This window comes from Jaculus jaculus, chromosome 2, assembly GCF_020740685.1.
Source record: "Jaculus jaculus isolate mJacJac1 chromosome 2, mJacJac1.mat.Y.cur, whole genome shotgun sequence".
Lineage (NCBI taxonomy): Eukaryota > Metazoa > Chordata > Mammalia > Rodentia > Dipodidae > Jaculus > Jaculus jaculus.
The window spans coordinates 146,074,426-146,101,572 of record NC_059103.1 but is presented as its reverse complement, the minus strand read 5'-3'; the positions used below and the strand labels follow the sequence as shown (position 1 = coordinate 146,101,572).

At 34.5% G+C, this 27,147-nt stretch overlaps 1 protein-coding gene across 3 annotated transcripts in view; it reads right to left on the bottom strand.

The window, feature by feature from the left end:
- The window catches only part of Hnf4g (hepatocyte nuclear factor 4 gamma), a 145,956-nt gene that overhangs the window by 8,039 nt on the left and 110,770 nt on the right, over positions 1-27,147 (bottom strand). The window contains exons 1-6 of one of the 3 annotated variants that reach the window (XM_004660554.2): positions 15,070-15,249; positions 11,119-11,290; positions 7,710-7,804; positions 6,115-6,221; positions 4,396-4,551; positions 880-967 (exon numbers count right to left, since the gene is read on the bottom strand). In XM_004660554.2, coding sequence (XP_004660611.2) covers positions 880-967; positions 4,396-4,551; positions 6,115-6,221; positions 7,710-7,804; positions 11,119-11,290; positions 15,070-15,205 — 754 coding nt within the window. In that variant the 5' untranslated portion in view covers positions 15,206-15,249. Of the gene's footprint in view, positions 1-879; positions 968-4,395; positions 4,552-6,114; positions 6,222-7,709; positions 7,805-11,118; positions 11,291-15,069; positions 15,250-27,147 lie in introns of those variants that run through there. The other 2 variants (XM_045143442.1, XM_045143443.1) reach the window with 2 other exon arrangements.

Genomic DNA, 27,147 nt, shown 5'->3' with positions numbered 1-27,147 from the left:
TAAGATACCCCGAGTCATACCCTCTCCCCTCCCCAGTGCTACCTCACAGTGACTAACTGAGGTTTCCATGACCCCACAGTGAATCCCATAACCCACTGAGGAGGACCCCAGGGTAACGGGAGCATGGGCAAGGGGATAAATGAGTATAACCTGTTATAATATATTTAAAATAAAAAGTGAATATATATATTCACCTCTTGACAGAATAAGAAGATAAAAAGATAAGAAAACTTAATTCTCACTTCACAAGTTTACTTAATTGTCTAATATGCTAAATGTATGACAAATACTCAAAGAATTTATACACACACACACACACACACACACACACACATATATATATATACATATGTATGTATAAATTTTTTTTTCAAAAACTAAAAATTACAGAGAGTGTCTGACAAAGACACTCCTAATTGGCTTCTGGCCTCCACATATGTCCATACATATGTGGGCACACACATACAAACATATACATGCACTCATGCCACTCACAACTTTTTTGAGGTGTGAAGAAAAATTACTGTATATGTTTAATTCATAAAATGTAATGTTTGGATAGATACATACATTGCTCAATGATTAGCATAGTCACATTACTTTTGTGGATGTGTCTTACTCCCTCATATAAAAGGTATTTTGATATTATGCTTATTAAACAAAGTCTCTTTTTAATTTTTAAATCCCCGTGTTCCCTATCACTTCGTGGCTCTGAACTTATATCCAATTGAGATGAAGAAAACTAAAGCTGAAGGAGGACACAGTCAATGCCAACCTGCCTGCAAGGTCAGCGTGTCACTCAGTGATTGAGTGCTTCGTATATGCAGAACCCAGCCTGCTGAACACTGTGTGGGTAAAATAGGCATACTTTCTTCTTACCCAAAAGTAAAATGTCTTTGTATATCATGGATCTCTTTGTTGCTCCAAGCAGTAAGTGTTCCCCAGCGTGAGCTCTCAACAGGGCCACCTTAATGAAAGGGTACAAGTTTAACAATTAATTATAAAATAAAATGGTTGAAAGATAGCATAATCTAAGTCTGAATAATTTAAGTGTTCTTTAAGCCCCAGGCATTTTTTATAACGTTTTGTGTTGTTCTAACACAAAGATCATAAATACTTGCTATCATTAGGCCTCATAGCTGTCTATTTTAGCATGCCAAAATGGTTTACTTCAAAAGTTCTGAAGGTATCTAACAAGTTGGCAAAGTGTCAACAGAGAAAAAGCAAACTAGCTGTTTTAAGGAAAACAGAGTCAAACAGACTTGACTTTCAGCACCAGCTTGGTCATTTGCATATATTTAACCAGTATGTTTGGATCTCATTTGTTTTTATCTGTAAAAAAAGAAGTACTGATTTAAAACAATGTCAAGGCACACTCATGAGAACTAAAAGATAAAACATGTGTAAAAACTATCATCTACAGACAATGAACTGAATGAACAAAATCAAAGCTCAAGCTCATTGTGAGAAAAGGGGAGATGTCTTGGTTCTGCCTATTTTTACACCGAGCCTCTGACTTACTCCAGAAGACAGCAAGAAACCTTCCTTCTGCACCTTGCATGCTGGGCATCATCACTGAGAAGCAAAGGATGCATTTCTGCCATACCTCATTCCAAGCTGCTTCTCTAAGTCTACTGCATGCCAGTACATGGGACCATCATCCACAAGTGTTTGCTTTCACCCAAACAAGAGTCTAATTTGTGTGCTCTCCAGTTCTACAGCAAATCCCAGTGCTGCTTCTCAAAGGGTAAGTCAAATCGTTCTGCCTTCCTTCTCTATTACTTTCTCCTGGAATCAGGCTCATATATCTACACCCCAGATCATCAGCTCACTCAACTGGAGTTTGTGCTTCCTTGATCATGAATCTTTCTTCATAGAGTTGCCTAGTTGATATATATATATATATATATATATATATATATATATATATATATATATATATATATATATATATGTATGTATCTTTTTTCCCGCTTAATATCATACTTCAGCTGAAAACTGTTTCGTGGTTTCATACTGCTCTTAAAATAAAATCCAAATTTCCTTCTTTTGGCCTCAAGAGACAGAAATAGGAGAGGTTACTTGTTTTGCTTCATCTTCATTATGTGTCTGGGTTATCTTGTCTTGCCACACATTTTTCACACTGGTCTGCCTGACCCAGAACACTTAAGCAAGCATATTCCAGAACACAGAAAGTTTCTACCAGGATCTGGTCATTCTAGTGTCAGGAACTGTCTCCTCTTGTTCCTAGTGTAATGTCTTCTCCATCCAGCCCAACAGTCATTCTCCACCAACCCACCTTATTCTGTTTTATGCCATTTTATAGAACATATCCCCACCTAGAATTAACTTACTCATAATACGTATATTTTTATTGTCTGTCTCTCTCAAATAGACCACAAACTTTATGAGTCTAGTTAGGCAATCAGTGCTTTTACAGCTGAATCCCTACAAATCTTAAAACTGAAACCAGTAGTCTCCTAATAAATACTCATTTAATGAATTTATGGGAGGAATAAACTGATCTGGGGTCCAGTTTCAGAAACTGTAAAAGGAGATAACAGCTACAACACAGAGCTCCTAAGAGAAATAAATAAAATAATACAGTCGCTTATGCATTTTTGAACTAATTCCCCAGTGTCTTACCAGTAATGAGCAAACAATGATCCATGTCTATTAATATTATTGTGTTAATATTAATGTTCAGCAAATAAAAACTCCTTTTAAATGGTCCTTGCCCTCCAATTTCCCAATATTCAAACCATTGTCTCCATACATATGTCAGCAACTTTTAAAGAAGAGTGATAATAAAAATATAAAACTGATAAATAACATAGTGCTACTTATATTGCGTGGGGTGAGACTAGTAGGTTTTAGCAATTTAGCATTATTCACCTTAGTATAATCTTTTAAGCCAAGCTATCTTTATGACATGTCAATAATGGTGACTCATTCCAGGAAGGGAGTTACAAAACTGTGAGAATGAGTTCAGTTTTCACCATACTTATTCTTGTCACCAAGCAAAATAAATTTTTAGAGATATAAGTCCTAATTTCACATTGTATACATATATTTTTGCTCTGGTTGTGTAAGTGTGCTGTTTTTCCTAGACTGTTATACAATCATCATTGTTTTTTGTGTTGTCATGGTCAATAGCAATGAGTGCCTCAGAGGAGAAAAAATAATCAAAGAGCTTAATATTAACAGTGGACAAGTCCCTCCATCAAGAGGAATGGGGAGTCTTAAATTATTTTCATCTACAAAAAATAATAACAACAACAACAAACTAGGTTCTCCTTAGTAAAAGGAGTTCAAAAAAGGGACTAGAGAAATGACTCAGTGGTTAAAGGCCCTTGCTTATAAAACCTGATGGCTGGGCTTCAACTCCTCATTTCCTATGTAAAGTCAGATACATAAAGTGGTGCATGTATCTGGAGTTCATAACAGGAGACCCTTTTGTGCCCATGTGTGTTCTCTCTCTCTCATAACTAAATAAAATTATTTTTAAAAGAGTTCAAAACAAATAAGTCTAAGTTGTTCAATCTTCAATGACTAGTAAATTTAAGTGCCTATTTAAAATGATACCAATATATGTGAGAAATAGAACTAAGAAATGTATTAGTTTAAGTAAAAGGCTATATTTTCATGTTTGCTACTTCTCTGTATATTACAGATTCTGATAATTTGCTTCATCTGTTTTTCAAAGTTATTTTTCTTTTTAAAAATATTTATTTTTCATTTATCTTTATTTGTGTTCACAAGGGTCTCCTGCCTCTACTAAATAACAGCTGACACATGCATCACTTTGTGACTGGCTTTGTGTGGGTGTTCGGAAACAGAATCTCAGGCAGATAGGCTTTACAAGCAAATGTCTCTAATTGCTGAGCTGTTTCCTCAGCCCATGCATGTATATTTTAATAAAATGAGAACTAGAAAAATATTGACAGCAAAGTAAAAAACATATGCTAGCTATATAAAGTGTCCAAAAATCTTGTGTGATTATTTGAGAAGTGGCCAAGTATTTCTGAGGAATTAAATACCTTCAACAAAATCAAGACCACAGCCCACCATTTTTCTTCCAGATATTTGCTGTTTTAATGCTTTGCAAGTCTCATAATAATAGTTCCTTGCTGTTGTCTTTTTGCCCCTCAAGAAATCCAAAAAGTGTCTTGATCAAATCTGAACCAATCAATAACTTTTCTAGATCCTTATAGAAGATGTCAAACAGCTATACCTCTTGACAGAATAAGAAGATAAAAAGATAAGAAAACTTCACAAGATTACTTATTAATTGCCTAATAAGCTAAATGTATGACAAATACTCAAAGAATATAATTAATTAACAAAACCAAAAAAGTCATGTTTTAAAGCAGTCCTGAGATCTTCAACTTATACCTGGTCATCCAAAGGCAATTCGCAGAAGGCAGGAATATACTTGGCCCATTCCACCAAGACCAAGAGCTGCTGTTTCATAGACTCACAGACATCACCAATGCTTGCAATTTTCTTTACATTTATGTCAGAACTTGCCCCTGGACTTGAGACTGAAATCTACCATTAAGCAGAACATTATATTAATTTAGCATTAAACATAATAAATACATTGCCAATATTATCTATTTTTCTTATGACTGTGTTTAACAAATATATGGAACCAGTTACTGTCAATGTCAGAGTATCTTAAAATATTTTAAATTTGAGATATAAAATATCTTTCAGTTTACAAGATATATTGAAAACATTTAGCATATAACCCCATGCTATGAGAGAAGAATCTTATTTTAAAGATCAGATCAGTAAATCAAGTTACAGCTTCTGTGGGAGCTTTGTGATTAAAATGGCTGCATAAAAAATAGGGAGTATTCACTAGAAATATATTCTCTGATGTTATTTTTAGTAAAAATCACAGATTTATTATGAAGTCCACTTTAAATTTGTTGAAGTTTATAAAAAAGTATCTAGTAGCTGAATTTTTCCAAACTGGATAGAAAAGCATTAGATAAAAGTCTAGTTATTTATGATAGTACATTGAATTAAAGTTCATCAAAATAAGATTAATAAACAAACCCTTGATTCAGCCATGACAAACAGCTATAATGATCATTTTAAACTTTATGAAATATGTGATATTCAAAATATTTTCTTCAGAAAAAAGTATCTAAATAAAGTTTTTGTCAACAATTTTTAACCAAGGATACATATGTGTCACTGTGTGTCATGTGAACCCAGATATTTCCTCACAGCTCCCCTTTAAGTAATTCTCTAAAACTTTATTGGCCCATCGAGTAATCTTCAAGTAATAATGATGATAATGCAAATGTTTACCTCATCATATTGCTCCTGTGTTATCAAGAACGAAAGTAGTCTCACTGACTCGTTGTAGAGCCTGATTAACTACTTAGCTATTTCACAATTTGCTTTGCAATAGAAAAACATCTTGTACATTTCCAATAAGGACAAAGGAAAATAAAAAAAAAAAACTTTCTTCAAAGGTTTCTTTATTGAAGTCTTAAATGACTGTTTTTTCTATGTAGATAATTAATGATTTACATTTAAAACTTTGCTTCAAATATTGTCATTCTAAAACTTTACAATAAGTAGGTTCCCTTTATTCCTGTTTTATAAATTCTAGCTTTAATTCTCTTTAAAACATCTGTTCCTAAAGGAGGTGGCAAGTGGATTTTTTGAGTCCAGAAGTGAGTTTTGAGTAAACTCTAATGACATATCTTAACAAAATTCTCTCAAATTTGTTGCAGTTGGTTAAACATATCCAACTAATGAACTGTGGACTCCAGAGCAGCAGGGTTTGTTTAACTTTAGTCAACTGTATAAACAATCCTTCAAACAATCTTAGCCTAAAATTCATTCACTGTTCTATTTTAAAATTGGGTCAGACCAAGAAGTCAAAATAAAACCAATAATTCCACTAATACTCTAAGAGAATTACTTTATACTGATAGCCTGAGAGTATCCTTATTAATGCTTTACAGTAACGCTGAAAATAGCACTTCTGTATTTGTGTAACTTGACTTTAACAATGAGTGTATTTCAAAGTCCCCAGATTATGTTAGCACTACACATCAATAAACATCAGATCATTGTGTGCTTAGGTACCTGGCGAGAGCGAATTTCAGCTTGTGCCAGAGTGTTGATGGAGGGAATGTTGCTTCCGTCAAATGTGCTTCTCCTGGTGCTTATTCTGTCCCGCTCATTTTGCACAGCTAGGGGAGAAAATCACCATCATTTACTAGTGCTCTTTAATGTGTGTCAGGATGTGTGGTTAGAACAAAAAAAAAATCACAAAAATTTAGAAAGGATCTTTCTAACTTTGGAAAATATGACTTAAGATTGTCCCATTCTGTACCATTTTCAAAAGTAGCAATAATTAACCTTGTCACCTGAGTTCATAAACTATGAAATCTTGGGACCAATGACAAATGCCTGTTACAATGTGTTGGGCCAACAAGTTCTGACATGCTGTACTTTTAATAAGAATTTTTATTTTTTTTTTATCCACTAAAACTATAAGATAAATAGTGAGGAAGCTGAGTCATAGATTTTGATATTCCCGTTTTCTTTGTGTTATATAAAATGCTACCAAATTAGAAAGTAAATTTATTTTTATGTAAGGTAACCTTAGGGCAGCAATCCTATGATCTCATGTGAGCATTGTTTACAGACATTAATGTTTTTAATTGAAAAATGTTTGCACAGTATTTTCTGAGAAGATTAAAGTTTGAGTCTCAGCTTTTGGAAAGGTGACATGATCCCACATATGATAAGAAAGGCTTTCATGAGAGACCAAGAAAAAAAATATATATATATCCTATACCCTTATTCTAAACTTATCATAAATTTGTGTAAATACTGTCATATAAATAATTAGCCAGATATCAAAATTGGACTTTAACAATTTGAAAGTAAAATTCTCTGTCATTAAAGAAGAGTTACACAAGGCCAGGGAAAAACCTCAAATTCTTTTATGTCAATGCTCTGTTCTGTTCTGTTCTTTGGAATCACAGAACATTACTATCATTTTACTGCAATTATTATTTTATTAAAGAAGTTCATCAATTTCCATGTCTTATGAATGAAGATATTTGACTGTGACTAAGAGTAAAATGTATTTAAAATGCATTCCTAATTTCAGTCTATCCGTAGATTTTGTTTTATTTACTTATTTGAGAGAGTGAGAAAGAGGGAGAAAGAGAGAGAGAGAGAGAGAGAGAGAGAGAGAGGGAGAGAGAGAGAGAGAATATGGGTGTGCCAGGGCCTCCAGCCACAGCAAACGAACTCCAGATGCATGCACCCCCTTGTGCATCTGGCTAACGTGGGTCCTGGGGAATTGAACCTAGAACTGGGGTCCTTAGGATACACAGGCAAGTGCTTAACCACTAAGCCATCTCTCCAGCTCCCATCCATAGATTTTATCTATTGAACAAGATATTATGATATTAGGTGGACAATAATTTTGTTGCCATTAATAGTACTATACGGAAGGAATGATGTCAGAAATCAATCAAATAAACACTGGCTACCCCATTTATAAGCTGCTTATCCTATGGCTAACTTCTTTAACTCGATTATGACAGATTCCATATTCATATACTGAAGGAAATCAGAAATCACAAAGACATTTTTGTAATAATAAGAAAGTTTGTGCCTTATCAGTCATCACATATAATGTTAATCATCATTGTTATTATTACCTTCTTTTTTCATTCCTGCTCTGAAACACTTTCTTAATCGGCAGTATCTACATTGATTCCTTTTGTCCTTGTCAACAACACATTGGCGACTGAACCTATAACATAAAACAAGCACATCAGTTAATAGGAACAACCATTTATCAAAATGCAGATAAACAATCAAATAAACTTTAGCTATTGTCAAATGAGATTCAAAGAATGTGTTACAAAGAGTACCAAAGATATTTCTTGTCTCATGACCAGCATGTACATGGCAATATAGACCTTACCTCCCAAGAGTCTTTATAATAAAATAAAACTGAATGACTACTTTTTTGGCCAGTATACATAAATATTTCAATCATGAGTCACAGAAGGCAAATCTAGTTTTAAAATCTTTGGCATATAAATCCCACGTGCCTTTTGTTAAATGATTTCATTGTGGTGGAGAATGTATCAGTACTTCAAACTCATGCATTTTCATGCTTTTCTCTTTTAGAATATTACCCTACTAATTTTGAATTCATTCATCTTCAAATGAAATTTGTTCTAAATGCCCAATTACCTATTGAGGCTATTAAGAGAAGAATGTGGAGTATAGGTTTTGTAAAAAATGTATCCCTTTACACCTGCTGTGATGAAAACATAGACAGTTCAAGGGTTGATGAAGATGTAGAAACACTAAAACCCTCATACATTTCCAATTGGAAGATTAAGTGATTCAAGAAAGTTTGGCAGTTGCTGAGAAAGTTAAACACAGAAGCTACTCATATAAAATGGTTATCTCGTACTGGAGATGAAGACGTGTCTAGAGTAGCCTTATTCTTAGTAGTCACAAGTTGAAATGATGAATAGGCATAATGTTACTATTTGCACACAATGCAACATTTTTATTTATCAATAAACAGGAATGAAGTACCAATACATGGATAAATCTTTACAGTGTTTCTGAGATTGATACAAAAGAATGCATATTATATGATTTCATTTATATACAATGTACAGAAAAGACAAGTCTATAGAAACAGAAAGATTAGTAGTTGCCTCCTACTTTAGTGGAGGAAGCTGAAAGAACGTGGTGGCAATTACTAAAGGTTCCCTTATAGTGTGATGAAAATGTTCTACATGAAGTGTGGCAACAGAAACACAGCTCTGAATAGCCTAAAAATGGAATTATATTCTTTTAAAAGAAAGAATAGGGTCTTTAGAGGAAGATACCAGCTTAATTACCAAGGTCAAAAGTCTTGGTAGAATCTTAGTAACCAAATTCATTCCACAAGTTTTAGACAGGGAGAATATCTCCCTAAATGATGTGTCTGAGTGAATGTACTTGATACTTTGGAACTTATGTAAAAATCACATAATATACATTAACACTGCTTCTAAATTTATCTACATGTTATAATGTATCCTAAATAACTGAGAATGAAGGAATATGTTTCTTGACCTATAAGCAAAGCTTTTAAATGGATGGATACCACTAAACAAAAACTAAACTCTAATTCGGAGGAATTGAGATAGATGAAAGTGTGTTAAGAGTAAGGAAAGTTACAGTATTCTTTCTGAATATGGGGTTGAAGAGACTCAGAAAAGGGGACCAGATGAGCAAAACTGACAAGGACAGTAAATCTAGTAAATATTAAATGAATGAATAACAAAAATAAAATAAACATTTTATTTATCTCCTCCCATGCACAAAAATCTGGTTCTAGGGACCAAACAAATGATTATTACCTGCCTTCACACTCAAAGAAATTACAATCTAATAAAATACTCACCCACATTTACACATCACCATTACAGAAAGTATCCTAAAAGAAGGACTGAAATAGTAATTTAAAGAGATTTATGACAGAAAGTCCAGCTTCAGCATCATGGAAGAGGTACACTGGAAATACAATTTTTCAGTCTAAAGAAATGGATAAATTTAAGGCTAGTAAAACATGAGTTCAAAAAAGTGCATAATCGGGCTGGAGAGATGGCTTAGCAGTTAAGCGCTTGCCTTTGAAGCCTAAGGACCCTGGTTCGAGGCTTGATTCCCCAGGACCCACGTTAGCCAGATGTACAAGGGGGCGCACGCATCTGGAGTTCGTTTGCAGTGGCTGGAAGCCCTGGTGCGCCCATCCTCTATCTGTCTCTTTCTCTCCCTCTCTCTCTGTCACAAATAAATTAAAATGAACAAAAAATATATTTTTTTTTACAAAAGTGCATAATCAAGGCTGGAGAAATGGCTTAGCAGTCAAGGCGCTTGTTTGTGAGGCCTAAGGACTCAGATCCCATTCTCCAAGACACAGGTAAGCCAGATGCACAAGGTGGTGCATGTATTGGTGTGCACTGACTTGAGTCCCCGTCACACCCATTCTCTCTCTCTCCTTCTCTAAGAACTAAATTAATGGAATATCTTAAGTGTGTAATCTAACCTCTAATCAATACAATAATTATTTTCCAAGTAGAAAACCAGAAGATTTGCTTAACATCAAGACAAGCAAAAGAGATCAGATTGCCACCAGCACTCATGATGAGGACAATTTAAAAACTTAATGTGCATATGCTCCTAGGATACTTATTAAAACTAAAATGACTCACCAATGTCTGTGTGCTGGTATTCTCCTTAATTTGTTTTACTTAATTGTTTCAATTTCATCTTTGTGTGAATATTTCATTTGTGATGGAGCACTTGCCTCCAAAATAATGTTTATTTGCTGTTTTGTTATTTTAATATTAATTTTAAGATAATTAAACATTTAAAAGTAATCATAGAGAAATGTTTTGATGTTAGAAATTGGTCAAACTTACCTCTACAATATTTTGTATATAAATGCAAAACCCACCTTAATGTTCTTCTATTCATCAAGCTTCTAAAGCAGATGACTTATATTGCATTAACTTACATAACACTTTCCTGTAAATATTACTAGACAGCACTTGGTAGACATAAGAGGAGTTATGTATTAACTTTTACTACACCTTGAAAAGTTAAATGGCAGCAGATACTGAGAGAGTTAACCTTTCAAATATTGAACTTATTCTTAAAACAACATAACAGGACTTGATTAGCATATATAAGGGTTGTATTACTTGTATTGCAGCATACATATTTTGCTCATAGCATTATAGATATATGTATGTTTTAAATTTTCTTTCTCACTTCTTTTGTTAAAATGCTTTATTTATTTATTTATTCATTTATTCATTTATTTATTGAGGGCATATAGAGAATGGGCATGCCAGGGCCTCTAGCCACTGAAATTGAACTCCAGATATTTGCACCACTGTGTGCATCTGACTTTAAGTGGGTACTAGGGAATTGAACCTGGGTCCTCTAGCTTTGCAGCCAAGCACCTTAACTGCTAAGCCATCCCTCCAGTCCTTTCCCACTTTTTTTTTTTATGACATCTTCCAACATTACTAAAAAGAGCATTCCAAGTACCTGCAGGAATACACATGACTCTTGCGAATGCTGCGCCGGAAGAAGCCTTTGCACCCATCACAGCTTGATGCTCCATAGTGCTTTCCTGTTGCTCTGTCCCCACATATGGCACATAGACAGTTGACACCATTGTCTGTGGTATTCATACTTGTTGTCTCTGGGGCAGAGCTGTCTGGTAAAGAGAGATGAGTAGAGTTAGAGTGACTACTGGGCATTGTTGATTACAATTCTCTTTTTCTCACTCACAGGGCATCCCTTAGCCTCTTATAGTTCCCATACCAACACATTTCTATCAACCATTTTCATCTTCTACTCCAGGATCCTGTCTCATATTTCTGAACATTCTATTTTGAGACACAGTATGTCTTAAGGCCCCAAACACTATTTTTCTCAAGAAAAGCTCATGGCATTTAATACAAAGTGTATGGTGGAAAAATTCCCCAGATTTTATTTCTGCCCTGATAACCCTGTGGGCATCAGTTTGCAAGGTTTATCAAATATCCTGTTCAAGAGCTTCATCTTGGGCTGAAGGGATGGCTCAGCTACTAAGGTGCTTGCCTGTAAAGCCATGGGACCCAGGTGCCATTCCCGAAGACCCACATAAGCCAAATGCACAAGGTGGCACATGAATCTGGAGTTCATTTGCAGAGGTTGGAGGTCCTTGCATGCCCATTCTCTCCCTCCACCCTCTCTGCCTATTTCCCTGTCAAATAATAAAAATTAAATTTTAAAAGAAAAACTTCATCTTGAAGTCCAGTAAGAATAATAAATTCAACATAATGAAAATTGAACATTGATCATTTTCCTATATATTTGCTCCATGCAGTCTTTCTCACATCACCCTACATATCCATTAATTCCCAGACACAATAATTTATGAGTCTTCTAAGAATTTTCTTCATTTTCTCTCATATTTAAACCATCAGTAATCCCACACTCAGGATACATATTTAATCCACAATATTTCACCCTTCAGCTTGATCATTCACCCTTGTCTAATTCTTACCTTCCTTCCCATGGACTATAGCAATAGCTTCCTGTCTATTTTCCCTCTTTTAGCACTAGCTTCCATTCTGTTTATTTATTTTCCCAGTCACAAACGTGATTCTGGTTTAGGGCTGGAGAAATGCCTCATTGGTTAAAGACACTTGCAAAGTCTGATGGCAACGGATTTGATTCCCCATTACCCAGGTACACAAAGTAGAACCTGTCTTGAGTTCATGTGCAATGACAAGAGGCACTGGCACACACTTTCTCCCTTTCTCTCTCTCTCTCTATGTTTATCTACCTTTTTATCTCTGTCTCTCCCTCAAATAAATAAATACTCCTTTTTGAAAAGTGACCCTGGGGCTTGAGAAATGGCTTAGTAGTTAAGCGCTTGCCCGTGAAGCCTAAGCACTCCGGTTCGAGGCTCAGTTCCTCAGGATACACGTTAGCCAGATGCACAAGGGGGCACACACATCTGGAGTTCGTTTGCAGTAGCTGGAGGCCCTGGCACACACATTCTCTCTCTCTCTCTCTCTCTCTCTCTCTCTCTCTCTCTCTCTCTCTCTCTCTCTTGCTTGCTCTTTCTCTGTGTCTTGCTCTCAAATAAATAAAAAATGAACAAAAACTGCCAATTCAACTTGAATTCATAACATATTTTTTAAAAAAGTGATCCTTGTTTAAAAAGTTCATATTATGTCACCCTTGTGCATCAATCTCAGCAAACCCCAGCACTGCCATGGTTCATAATGAAGTGCACACCAAGATTGTTTGTGCTTCCCAGCCTCACAGCTCACATCCCTCTGTCCAGTGCACCATTCATCATGGTCCTGATTCCCCTGAATAATTGCCATTTGCTTTTCCTTGCAGTCTGTTCTGGTCTTGAGACTTTCTTGCTTCCTGGGAGGAAAGCTGTTGTCCATGCTAGCTCATATTCGAGCTAGCAATCAGGTTTCAGATCACATGTCATATGGAGTCTCTGAGAGCACACATAAAAGACTCACCCCATATCTGCCATCAAGTAGAACCTGAGCCTACTATCATTGTTTTAAATGCTACTGTCATTGCCTAAAATTAAATTAAATATGGACTTGTTCCCATAATCATCTTTTATAAGTCTCATAATGTCAGAAAATTTATATCTATTAATAACTGTGTTTTCCACCTTTTTAAAACTGTGCCCAGCATATGATGGAAGCATCTAATGTTTATTTTTGAGGGAAAAGGACATTAAGTATATATGGATGAAGATATTTTTATTAAACATATATTCTTCACTAAGTTAATCTTGTTAAAAACATCTTTATACATTTCCATGTACTCACGAGGTTAAATGTACAAGGTATGCTATTAAAATTTTAACTTAATTTGGCCAGTCACTGAGCTTTATGGCAGAGTGATTGCCTAGTATGCACAAGGCACAAGGCCTTGGGTTCAATCCTTAGTATGACAAAGAAGTTAATTTGACAAAACTTATATAAACACTGTAGGTTTAATAATAATGAACAGTTATATCTTTAACAAAATAATCAAATTAAAGGTGTCATGTCTTAATTGTGTGACATTAAATATATTTTTATTAATATTTCTAAATAACCAATTACTGTCACTTATAGTTTCATAGCTATGAAAATTAGTAAAAATTTATTGATGATTATCCTCCTATTATAGATTATAAATACTAGGAATTCCTTTGTAACATTAATAACATATTAGCAATGTGGAAGTCAGAAGTATCTGGAATTGATTTTGTCCCCAGGGTTACATTGAAATATTGAAAACATTCAATTTTGGATTCATGTTTAATGCCATATTTACCCACAATTGACAGTGTTGCTATAGGCAACAAGTTAAGACTATGTAAGTAGCCATACAAGTTTGTTGTTTGAGTGTATCTTGTAAATATTTATGGTAAAATTGTAGTTAGCATTTAGGAATATATAATCTTTTATTGAAAGCCATAATTCTATTCACATAAACATTAAATATATATAATTGAAATAGTAACTTATTAAGAGTTATGGCATAGGTTATTTTAGCTATATTTGTGTTACATTGTCAAATTAAATTTTTGCAATTTTTGAAAATTTCCCCATCATTGAGCTACTACTTACTAAAACTACTTACTAAAACTAAAACTATGAGTGAAGTTCACATTATAGCAGAGTATGAATATATTTTTAGAGTAAGATAATTCCTAATTTCTGACTTATGCATACACACACAGATACACATAGACATACACATATATTATTTCCAAAGCATACGAACTTGCAAATTCTAACAGTTATCACATGACTGGAATAATGTATTTTACATGGAAAAATATAAATTCTAAATGAACAATAAACTGCAACACATAAAACACAAACCCTAAAAATAACCCATGTATTATTTAAAGTTAAAATGTTACAGAAGATAAATACCAGAGCTCTGTGTAGCTAAACATTAGCCTGTCAAGTGAGGTTACAGTAGAAATATTTATTTCTTTTATATCTATGTTCAGTAAAAGGCTTCACAGTAATTTTATGGCAGGTTTTCAATATCAATGAAGAACAGAAATGATGAGGGGAGGAAGAGATCAGTAAACTCCCTAGTGCTCTGTGGAAACTTTGTTCCTGTGCCATTTTAAGTATTGCATAGAACATAAACTTTCAAGCAAATCTGTCAATATTACATATCACTATGATTTATAGTAAATAAAATTCTGAGACTATTTATTTAACCTAACAGGCTTATGGCAAAATTCTGAGTTACTTTATTACATAAAACTAGAATTTTTACTTCAATTATTAATTACCCATAGCAATACTAAAATTTTATGATGAACAAAAAAGCTCAGGTCTGCAACTTTAAAACCAAGCCTTGATTCTTCAGCAATGTAATTGAGCTGGCACTTTACGAAGCTCCATTTTCATTCTCCAGTTTACTTACTTTTTATATATCTATAATGACATGAGAACTCACCATTGGAATTATACAGAATCTGCATAGTGTCAAACTCCAAAGTTGTATATGTTGGGTCCAGAACTTCACTGTAATTTCCCATGTCCATGTCCAGTATCGGCTCTGATACCCTCATCATCGGCTGAGAGACACACATGAAAATGTCTTCCCAATTCCAGAGTGTAGTGACTGCTGGCCTTTCAATCTGTGAGTTTACCACTCACTGGCACTGAGTGACTTAAGGCCTGTCATGGGAGGGGCTGTCAAACTGTAACCTCCTTCAACAGGCCATATTCTGCTTATTTCTTCTTTTATGGCATACAGGAGCGATTGCTCATGATAATCTCAGATTGTTTCATTGGAACTGCCTTATCTGAAGTGCTTAGTGGACTAACATGATTTTCTAAAGTTATTTCCAGTACACAATAAATGATGTCATTGAGCAATCAATTAAACGTAGAAAAGAGGACCTCTTGGCTTTTACCTGTAATTATCATGTATGGTACAACCTTGCCAGTTTTGAAACCACATGCCTCACATTTTGAAAGCTCAAACTTACTTTGCTGTTACAATTTGATAAGTCAAGATGACAAGTTGTCATTTAACACATAAAACATGTAAAAACTTCAAGTATTCTTATATGTACAGTAAAACTAAGTGTTTGATTTATAGTAGAATAAATTCACAATGATTTATGATATATTCTAGTAACACAGGCAGAACCCAAGTAAGACCTATAAACTATCTCCTTGCCATCAATTTATGTCCCTACACATTTGAAAATTTTTCACGGTCAGAACCAATAATGTTGCTAATATGTTTTATATAGTTAATGAGTAATTGTTAGATGAATGAGATTTCATTTCATTGTACTTCTGATACTAATTACATTTTAGCCATTAAAATAGTAAAATTATCCCTCTTGTGTGAATTTATACATTACTATCAACCTCAATGTGTAGAATACAATATGCCATGTATATTTACATATATGTATATATATGGTCTATATTTGTTAATGATTATAATACGTTAAACTTTTAAACCAATTTTCTTCCTCCTCCTTTTTCTTTTATTATTATATTTTGTTGTTGTTGTTGTTTAGCTTTTGGAAGTAGGGTCTCACTCTAGCCCAGACTGACCTGGAATCCACTATGTAGTCTCAGGCTGACCTTGAACTCACAGTGATCCTTTTATCTCAGCCTCCTGAGTGTTGAGATTAAAGGTGTATTCCACCACACCCTGCAAAGAGGGAGAACATGAGTGCACCAGGACCTCGAGCTGCTGCAAAGGAACTCCAGATGCATGCAACACTTTGTGTATTTGGTTTTATATAGATACTGGGGAATTGAACTTTGGTCATTAGGCTTTACAGGAAAGTACCTCAACCGCTATGCCATCTCTACAGCCTTATGTCAGTGTGTTAATGTCATAAACCTGTATAAAACTGTGAATACACTGATATTGTATTTATCATACATGAAAGGATGACCTAATAAGATAAACTCAAAATCCATAGGTGTGAAATGTTGGTGAGATGTACCTACCTTGGTTAATACTTAGCATTCACCACAAAAGAAATTAAGGACATTACTTAATCACAGGAGTTAAATAAATGAGAATGCTATTTTTCTTGCAGCAATTTTTAGCTTGAGATGATTTATATTTATAAATTAACATATTCCCCTCTTTTTGGTCAATACATATTCTCTAATTCTACAACTAATTTCACTTATTCAGAATGTATATATTTGAATCTCCTCTCTCTCTCTCTCTCTATCTCTCTCTCTCTCTCTCTCTCTCTCTCTCTCTCTCTGTGTGTGTGTGTGTGTGTGTGTGTGTGTGTGTGTGTACACAAACATGCAAATGTGCCCGGATGCCTCTGCAATAGCATCTATCTTCATTTTAGATAGGGACTTTCACTGGCTTAGAGCTCACAGATTATATAGGCAATGAGCCCCAGGGATCTACAGTCCTGGGATTATAAGTGTGCCATCTTTTTTACATTTAAAAAATAGTTTAATTCTTTATTTGAGTGAGAGAAAGAGGCAGAGGTAGGGGTAGGGTGAGAATGGGCAAACCAGGACCTCTAGGCACTGGAAATGAACTCCATATGCATGCACCACCTTGTGCATCTGGCTTATGTGGGTACTGGGGAATTGAACCTGGGTTCTTAGGCTTTGAGGACAAGCACCTTACCTACTAAGTCATCTCTCTAGCCCCATTTGTACATTATTTACATTCTTATATGGGTTCTTGGGATTGAACTCAGGTCCTTATACTTGTAAGGAAAATACTTTATACCCTGATTTGTCTCCTAAGCAATCAGAATATTTTATTGTCTAAAGAAAAGGATGGGAGCATGGAGGAAGATGATAAGGTTTTTGGGAAAAATGACAATGAAAATTTCAGAAAAAAATAAATATGATAAGTTGGGAGGTATTATTATGCTTCATAACCAAATCAATAATCAGACTTTTTGTTTCCCTTGTATTTTCTAATCAACCATGATTATGAAGTTTTCATAATTTAGAAGCATGCTCTACGCTCTAGGCAGCACAAAATTATAAAATGATGTATAGATATGTGAAGCATGGCATGTATGACATGTTTTTTTACATGTTTTCATATTAAAATTTATTTATTTGTTGGAAAGGAGCAGATGACATCAGCAAGAAAGATTTTTCTTACTACTTTAAGTCATTCCCAAGAGGAAGAATTAAGGCTACATTAGTTTAAAATTTTAAATAATTTGGGCTGGAGAAATGGCACTTGCCTACAAAGCCAAAGGACCCAGGTTTGGTCCCCCCAGGACCCATGTAAACCAGTTGCACAAGAGGGCTCATGAATCTGGAGTTTGCAGTGGCTGGAGGCCCTGGCATGCCCATTCTCTTTCTCTCTATTTCTCACTGCCAATTTCTCTCCCTCAAGTAAAGAAAATAATTAAATAATTAAAAGGAAAGCTACAATCATTTTACATATCTGTGAAAATAAAACAGAAATCCTTAAATGAATAAAACTGATTCCACTAAGCCCACCTGTAGCATAAGTGGATGGAAATAGTTTTTACTTTATTACTGAAAGTTTAAAAATCGTATGCACATACTGATATATTAAATAGCAATTTACAGTAAATAGCACATTATTTCATAAAGTATATAACTTAATTCATACCCAAAAATATAAATAATGAACTATGATTTACTAAGAGTCTCTCTTACCAGAGGCCACTTTGCAGCATCTGATCTCAAAGCTAAGTAGGAATGTCAAGTTTTGCAAATGGCCTCAGATTTTGTATACTAAGATATATTACTAGAACCCGACAGAGGTCAAACACTAAAGAAAATGATATTATTTGTGATAAAAATTCAACCTTAAACAGTACATGTTTTTCTCAAAGCAATGATTGTATAAACTGGCATGTGAAGTATTTCATTTAAATTTCTTTAGAGCACATAGGTGGTGAAAATAGCACAGTTCTTAAAGAAGACAAGGACTCAATTCCCCATTGACTAGTCAAGATAATAGCAGAAACACTCTATCTTATCTGCAAAACAATTAAACTACTTAAATTGTTCTATACTTTATATTTGATTTAATCACTCCTTCATAGCGTGATTTAAAATAGAAAACAAGCTGATGAAAAATCAAGGTTATTTTTATAAGAGAATTTTGATGAACACAATTTTGATGCTAATCAGCATAAAATCATCTTCTTTTAAAGAACTGTTAGTAGAATCCGTTCTCTAAATTTATCTACAAAGTACATCTGTAGTTTTCGTTGTTACTTCATTTTACTTCACAAGTATGCAGATTACAGAGCTATGATCACAGAAAACCAAGGGAAGAGCAGTAACAATTCCTATTAACCCAGCACATTTTTCATGATATACATTAATCTACTAACTAGAGAAATATACTCAATAAAATGGCTTACCAACTAAAAACAAAACAGCTTTTAATTCTCAAAAAGGATTTAATTAAAAAATTGTACTACTGATAGGGTTGTATACACTTCATCATCATTCCTCTTTTGAAATAAAAATATCACCTCTTTTTCTTCAGTTTGATAAAACTAATTAAATGAATCAGATAAATGGAAGAACAAAATAAACAAAACTTTAAATATCTATCTTCATTAAGTTCCTTTCTCTGATATTCAAAGAAGTTTGAAGTTGCTTGTAATGAAGAGAGACATTATTGAATAAGATATTTTCTTAATAAAGCCAAGATCCCATATATATATATTATATAACATATATAATATATATGTATTATATATATATTATATTATATATTATATATATATAAAATAAATACATTTACTTCTTTTTCTTGATTTTTTGACAAATAGAAGACTAATAATGAACTAAGGCATTTATACCAAAGTCATTCCTAACATTAAAAATTCTTATTTTATTATTATTTAATAATTATTTCTGTTATATCTTGAATATCCCTGCATTGACAGTGCTTAAAATGTCTAAAATTTAAATTTATCTCTCATAACCATGCTTATGTGAATTAAAAATTCCCCTTATATGGGCTGGAGAGATAGCTTCGTGGTAAAGGTGCTTGCCTGCAAAGCCAAAGGACCCTAGTTTGATTAACCAGGACCCACGTTAGCCAAATGCACAAGGTGGTACATATGTCTGGAATTTGTTTGAAGTGGTTGCAGGCTCTGCTGTTCCCATTCTCTCTCTCTCTCTCTCTCTCTCTCTCTCTCTCTCTCTCTCTCCCTCTCTTCCTTAAATAAAGTTATATATTTAGAAAAGGAGTCCTCCTATGGAATTATAATTCTTCTGTTCTTCATTTATGTCCTGATGCTTTGCAATTATAGGACTCAGTTATCCCAGGAACTAACTTTAAGTCCTTACTTTAGTTTTACATAGAATTTACATCTCTTTTTCTTCTCAATGAAAACAATTCTCATCACTTATAGATGACTTCATTTGGTGGTAAAATTTTGATAAATTGGATGGAGGTATGAAAGTGCCTTGTTGAACAACTAAGTTAATTTAGAAAGGTGTTGCAGTTTTCTGTAGTAGTTAAGACCTCAATCAGCTCTTTGATTTTTTTAGTTATTTTTCTTATTTGTGAGAGTCTCATTGTGTACCTCAGGCTTCCCTTGAATTCTGGGTCTATTTTTCTCAGCTTCTCAGGTTTATACTTATTTGCTCACAAAAATCACCAGATACATCAGATAATTATTGAAATTGTTTATACTAATGAATGTAAGCTTCAAAACACAAATGATGACCACTGTACCATGGTTAAATCAGCTAAAATAGATAAAGGAAAATAGAGTAACTAAGACCTGAGTTAACCAAAAAGATACAGTGAGTAAAAGCTTAGAGGTGATATAAGAACTTTAGTTGTTTGTGCTTCAAAATAAGATTGTGTTTCAAAAGATAAGGAGATGGTTAGCATTAAATTATTAACTGGAGTACAGATTATGCTCACAAGGAATAAAAGTGTGGATATCAGGAACATGTTAGCAGGTAACAGATACAGCTTCTATGCATTCATTTTCTTTTACAATGAGCATTATCAATGTAGGCCCTGAAAACTCAGCAAAGTTGTTGTTATGTTTAAGTTTGTGTTGGCATTTTGATACCAAACTCTTGTTGCATTATACTAAAGGAAGGGGAAGAAATTAGTTGGACCCAATCAATACCAGCTTAAATATATCCTAAGACCTAGAATTTTTAAGAAAAGTAGCAGCTCATATGGACTTAAACATGCCACACAAATGTGCTATGAAAACCATAAACTTTTGGTTCTGGAAGCCAAAATAAAAAGTTGCAATTTCTCTATTTAAAAATCCTATAATGAGTTATGTATACAATCTTACAGTGAAGAACTGTTCAGCACTCCTCATTAAATCTTCTTTAATTACCTAAGGAGAATATTTCATTGATATTTTATTTGGAAAAATATAAGCAATATTTTATCTTATTTTTTTTATTAGTTTTCTATTCAGCAAATACAGGCAGTTTGGTACCGTTATTAGGCTCATCCATGACCTACCCCCTCCCCCAATGGCCCCTCCTTGTTGATGTATATGGGTCGTGCATTGTGAAGTTAGCTCACAGTTATTGGTACGATAAATGTCTCTGCATATCATGACCCAACATGTGACTCTGACATACTTTCCACCCCCTCTTCCACAAAATTTCCCTGAGCTATGTTGGGTTCATTTTTGGTCTACTTCAGTGATAAGGTGTTGGCGGCCTCTGAGGCTCTGGCTCTCTGATTTGGTAGGAGCTGATTTTTCTCTGTGTTGGTCTCCTTCCCTCTTGTGCTGTTATCTGGTTCATCAGGAAAACAGCACCTTTGCTTGTTTTGCCAATATGGTCTACTTGTAATGGAAATGTTAAGTATCATACCTCTCATTTTGTTACATATATTTATTTTAAATGTTGATATTTTTAAACTACTATAGTTACTTTCTTAGATAAAAATGCAGGGCATAATTTTAATGAATTTGAAAGAAAACATATTAAGCCAGCACAAAATAAACACCTTATCTATGAAGATTGTGACTTTTGTAACACGAGGTATAATCACTCTTGGGTAAGTATTTGGAATTTCTTAGCAACTAAATTATGCATCAACTCAGTAATTCACAGACTGCTACCTGTTACAATCACTGGGGAACTTTAAAGACAAACAGGCCCAATAAAGCCTACTTGGGGGGAAATAGGAGATCAGTATTATTTTGAAAAATTTTAGGTGATTTCTAAAGATTTCTGGAAACTTTTTAAAATATGATTTCTAAAAGCGAAGACCTGTTTATTTTCTATTCATTATTATGTCTGTGGGGCCTGTAATAGTTCACACTCAACAAATACTGTGATGGTTTAATGTAATTTTCCCCATAGCCTCAAATGTTTTTGATTAAGCTTCTTACTTAATCTCTAGCAGGCAGAGCCCTGCTGAGAGAGGTATGTCACTAGGAGTGGACCTTGACTCCCTAAGGTGTTCAGAATGAGCACTTAAAGAATCTTAGAAGGAGTTCATTAGAGGAGAAAGTAGCAAAAATGCTCAAAACTCTCTCATATAAACAAGGTGATATCTGAATGTGTTGATGTCATGCTTCTGAACTTTATCTAAAATTTTACAGAAAGACAAAAATTTATAAATGGAATGTTGAATAGATTGTTTCAACCATGAAATCGCCACTAAATAATGGAAAGTTAATAAACATTTTTGAGAAGTTGAGGCAAGAAATATTGAACTTTTTTATAATTTACAAAAATCATCAATTTTTAAATGAAAAATACTATATAGTAACATTCAGAAAAATTTTAGTTGTCTGTAAGACAAAATTTTTTAATGTCAAATAGCTAAATGCATAACAATTTTAAGAGAAAGTTATAGGGACTGGGGAGATGGCTCAGCAATAAAAGTCACCTGTTTGTGGTCAATTCCCCAGTATCCACATAACGTCAGAGGGACAAAGTGGTACATACATCTGGAGTTTGTCTACAGTGGCAACAGAACCTGTTCCTCCCATTCTCTATCTCTCTCTCTCTCTCTCTTTCTCTCTCTCCTTATAAAATAATTAATTAATTAATTTAAAATAGGGAAGAAAAAGACCTGCTTTGCTTGTCTTGAATGGGGAACATGCTCATTAAGCAATTCAAACTGGTCACTATTGAGCACATATGCAGGAATAATAGTGAATGAGTTTTGAGATTTGTTTCTGAAATTAAACATATATTTTAGCTTTCACAAATTTGTAAAATCAAGTCTGTCTTTCCTCATATGACTTGTGAATAAACATTCTCCAAGTTTCAGCTATCTGCCTATTTCATTTTGTCCCTTCAAATCTCTTACACTGATAATTACCTGTATTATTTTGAAGTCTGAGTCAAAATAGTAATATAAGTGCTCAAGAAAAACAAAAAATAATGTATTTTTTCTTCTTTCACATCAATGAAGTGGCACATGGGAGTTTGGAGGAACTAGATGACTTGAAGGCAGTTTAAGCTCACAGTCTGTCTTTCTGTGTCCCACAGGTGGTTTGGAAATGTTAGCAATTCTTCATCAAGGCAAGAAGATTAAGAAAGACAGAACTGCTTAGAAGTGGCTAGGTAGGGCTGGAGAGTAGTTCATTGGTTTAAAGCATTTTCTGCTTAAATGTGAGGGTGTAGAAGGCTCAGAGTTAGATCTCTCACAACCCACGTAAAAGTGGACATGGTCATGCATATCTATAACCCAATCCATGGGGAACAGAAGCCAGAGAATCAATGGGAGACAACCTGTGGTGGGGGTCTTGAAATGTCAATTCATTAGTCAGTCTTTACATCCCACATGTCTCTTAGGAGCTATGGTCATCACTCTGCCTAGAGCCTGCCACTCTGGAGATACTGTTTGAAGCTTTCAGAGTCGACCTCCCCAGGTAAGGTTACAGTTTTACAACTGTGTCTATGCTGTAGAGAATGTAGGGCCAGATAAGATCTGAATTCTCCAGGTATATCTGCTGGATATCCCATGGGGAATCCAAGACAGGGACACTGGCCTGTCCCGGTTGTTCTGCTCCAGAAGACTTCATGGTCACAGTCATCTGAGTTGCTAATAGCCCATTGAGGAGGAGCATTTTCCAAAGCTGTGGATTCAAGGATCTCCTACAGTTTTACCAACATGGCTTGATTGGATGCTCCTACTGATAGACTTACTGAACTTTTTTTTGCTTCTATTTCCATCTCATTCTCTTGTTTTTAAAACATGTTTGCTTCACTAAGACACAGTTTTCATACCAATTCATACAAGGTATTGAAAACTTGGGGGCATGGTCTCACTGAATACCTACATCAAAACTTTAATGTGTTCTTCATTAAATATTGTGTTGCATTGGGCTGGAGAGATGGCTCACTGGTTAAAGTGCTTGCTGGTAGAGCCAAAGGATCCAGGTTCAGTTCATCAGGATCCACGTGAGCCAGATGTGTGCAAGGTAGAACATATGCCAGGAGTTTGTAGTCGCTGGAGTCCCTAATGTACCCATTCTCTTTCTCTATTTCTCCCCCCCCCCATTCTTTCTTTCTCAAATAAAGAAAATAAAAATAAAATAATAAAAAAAATAATGTGTGGCACTGTTGACCTTTCTGGCAATTCCGATATTGCATCTGTTAGATGTGCAAAGTGTTCAGTCAACCATGTGTTCTGGAATGCCCAAGTATATTTGTATGCAATTAAGTATCTTATTAGTTTAAAGTATGGATCATCTGGTATGGTCTTTCCTGTCACTTCTTCCCTTACACTTTGGGATTTAAGATGACAGACATACATGAGACAAGTCACAAGTTGATCTACTCACAGAGCTCATATAGCACACTGCAAATGAAAGAGGTTGCTATTCTGACTTCTCTAATTTTAGTATATATATATATATACTGATATAGTATATAATATATATAATTTTGGTATTATATTTAAATGATCTTCTGGATTTTTCTTTTCTTTTTTTTTTTTTTTTTTTTTTTTTTGGCTTTTCAAGGTAGGTTCTCACTCTAGCCCAGGCTGACCTGGAATTCACTATGCAGTCTCATGGTGGCCTTGAACTTATGGTGATCATCCTACTTCTGGCCACCATGCCTGGCTTTCTTTCTTTTTCTTTTTTTTTTTTTTTTTTTTTTTTGAAGTAGGGTCTCACTCTAGCTCAGACTGACCTGGAATTCACTATGTAGTCCCAGGGTGACCTTGAACTTATGACAATCTTCCTACCTATGCCTCCTAAGTGCTGGGATTAAAGGAATGTGCCACCACGTGGCTTTTTCTGGTTTACTTTTTATTAGCAACCTCAAATTCATGTACACAATTTCCCTGAACATAATCCTCTCTAACTATCCTATTTTGGCCCCCTCCCTTACCTTTTTCAGTGAATCCCTTCTTTCCAACTAGTCCCTCTTCTTTCTGATGATTTCTGTATTTTTTGTTTGTTTGTGTTGTGGTTTGCCCTCATATAACACACGCTTGAACAAATGTAGAATTTCCTACCTTAATCTCATCAATTCAATAACCAAGTTATGCTGACTCATACCAAATAACTCTTTTCCTATCCATCCTTACCTAGCCATTCCGTTAGTCTTCTAATTCAAGATGAAATGACTTCCTATGTACGATAGTATATAGCTTCCCAAAACATTCACTTCCCGATTCCTCTTCATCATACATTTTGCCCTGTGTCTATACATACAAATTATCCTACTCAAAAAAATGACTCCCACACAGAACAGTAATGGAACATATGGATGTAAAGACATAAGCTAGATGTTCAAAACTATTCATGACACAATGCTAAATGAAAAAAAAATGTTGTGACTAACATGTTAATGGGACTCAGCTTACAGTTTTCTTATATGGTCCCACTAAGTTGGGTATGCAGTTGTCAAATCCTTTAAATAGTTGTCCAGAGTTGGTATTTATGTGCTTCCCAAAGTTAAAGGAATTCTTTCCATAGTAATAGCTTTTCATAGTCACACCTTATAGGGTCTATTAAAATAAAATGTTATTATTTTATGTAATTAATATAGTAGAAGTAGGTAAAATCATGTGAAATGCATATCCAGAGGTCTTTAAAGGACATTCATATCTCTTTGTTTAAACCCTAATCTGAAGATATGTGGGTGTGTAAAATTGTGAAATTTTATCAAGCTATATGCTTATGACTTTTCTGTATCTAAATTATAGTTCAATAAAAATTTTAAAATATTAATCTGCTCTAAGGCTATATCTTAAAGAAGTATTACTACCTCTAGCAATTTAAGGCCGCCCCTGAAAATTGTCTATTGAAAATTTTTCATGGACAGATTGATTACACTGAGAACATTGTTAGGCAGTGAAGCTATCAAAGAGACTTCTCTTTTAATCTAAGGATCATCATTAGAGACCCACATGGTCAGACAATTGGTTTATCATATAAAGAAATGTTTTAGATGTATGACTGGGAAAAGAATAAATTGATATTTATCACTCATTTTCTTCTAGAAGTTGGATGAACCTATGCATCTATTTAGAGAGTGTATGAAAAGATTAGGAATTAAATGATAGAATTCCCTGGTTCTGTGAGTTTGTGTATTATGCATCTGGGACAAGCATTCATTAAGGGGAACCACTCATCATTCTTTGGACTTCAGGATGTTACTGTTGCCTTGGTCCATCTTCACAATCTATAATTCAGAAGTCTGACAACAAAGGCTTTACTTCTTTAACACCATCAAAGCAGCCCAACTTCAGGGAAAATATTCCTATATGTTATACTTCCAGATTTATATAAACTTGTGGGAAATACCAATTTACCAAGCTTCTGGGAAACATTAGTGAAATCATCAAATCATACCACCGATTCTCAACATAGTGCTATTCACACCCCCTAGCCACAGACACCCATTACCATACAGGGAAACCTTGATAATATCTAGAGACATGTTGATCTATGGTAAGTGATAGGGATCTTATACTTCATTGACTTATCACTAGTCAGGATGCATTAAATGTCATACAATGCCACAGCTATCATCCTCACAAAGAATAATCCTTCTAGATAAAATTATAATCAAGCTCAACTTGAGGAAATATGATCTATAGTATAGCATACATAGAAATACTTTTAACAGCCATGTGTCCTTTAAATATATCAGACTTATTTTAAATGAGATAACAATAACATATGTAACTGTTTGAACATTATGAGGATGAACTATTAAAATACATTAATGCAGACCACTGCTAAAGTGCTTGATTAATGACCAGATGTAAATGATAAGACCCTATTGCTGACGAAACTGCAAGCTGTGGTCACAGGTCATTGAGGAATCAAGCTGGAACTGTCATGGAACAGATCTCTGTGGCTGTCATAGTGCAGGAAAGTACTATGCCAGCTTCTGGGGAATAAAAGTCATCAACAGTGTAAATGGGTAGTGGATTTTGGAAGCTACCAAAATCAACCATCCAGGTGCCAGGTGAGATATACCTATCAGTGCAATCTTGACACATATGTGATGGTGCTAATAAATTGCTTTTTGACTGTGTATGAGACACACTCAGTGGAGGCAACTCATGTCTGGTTCTGAGAACCAAGTGAGAAGCCTAGAA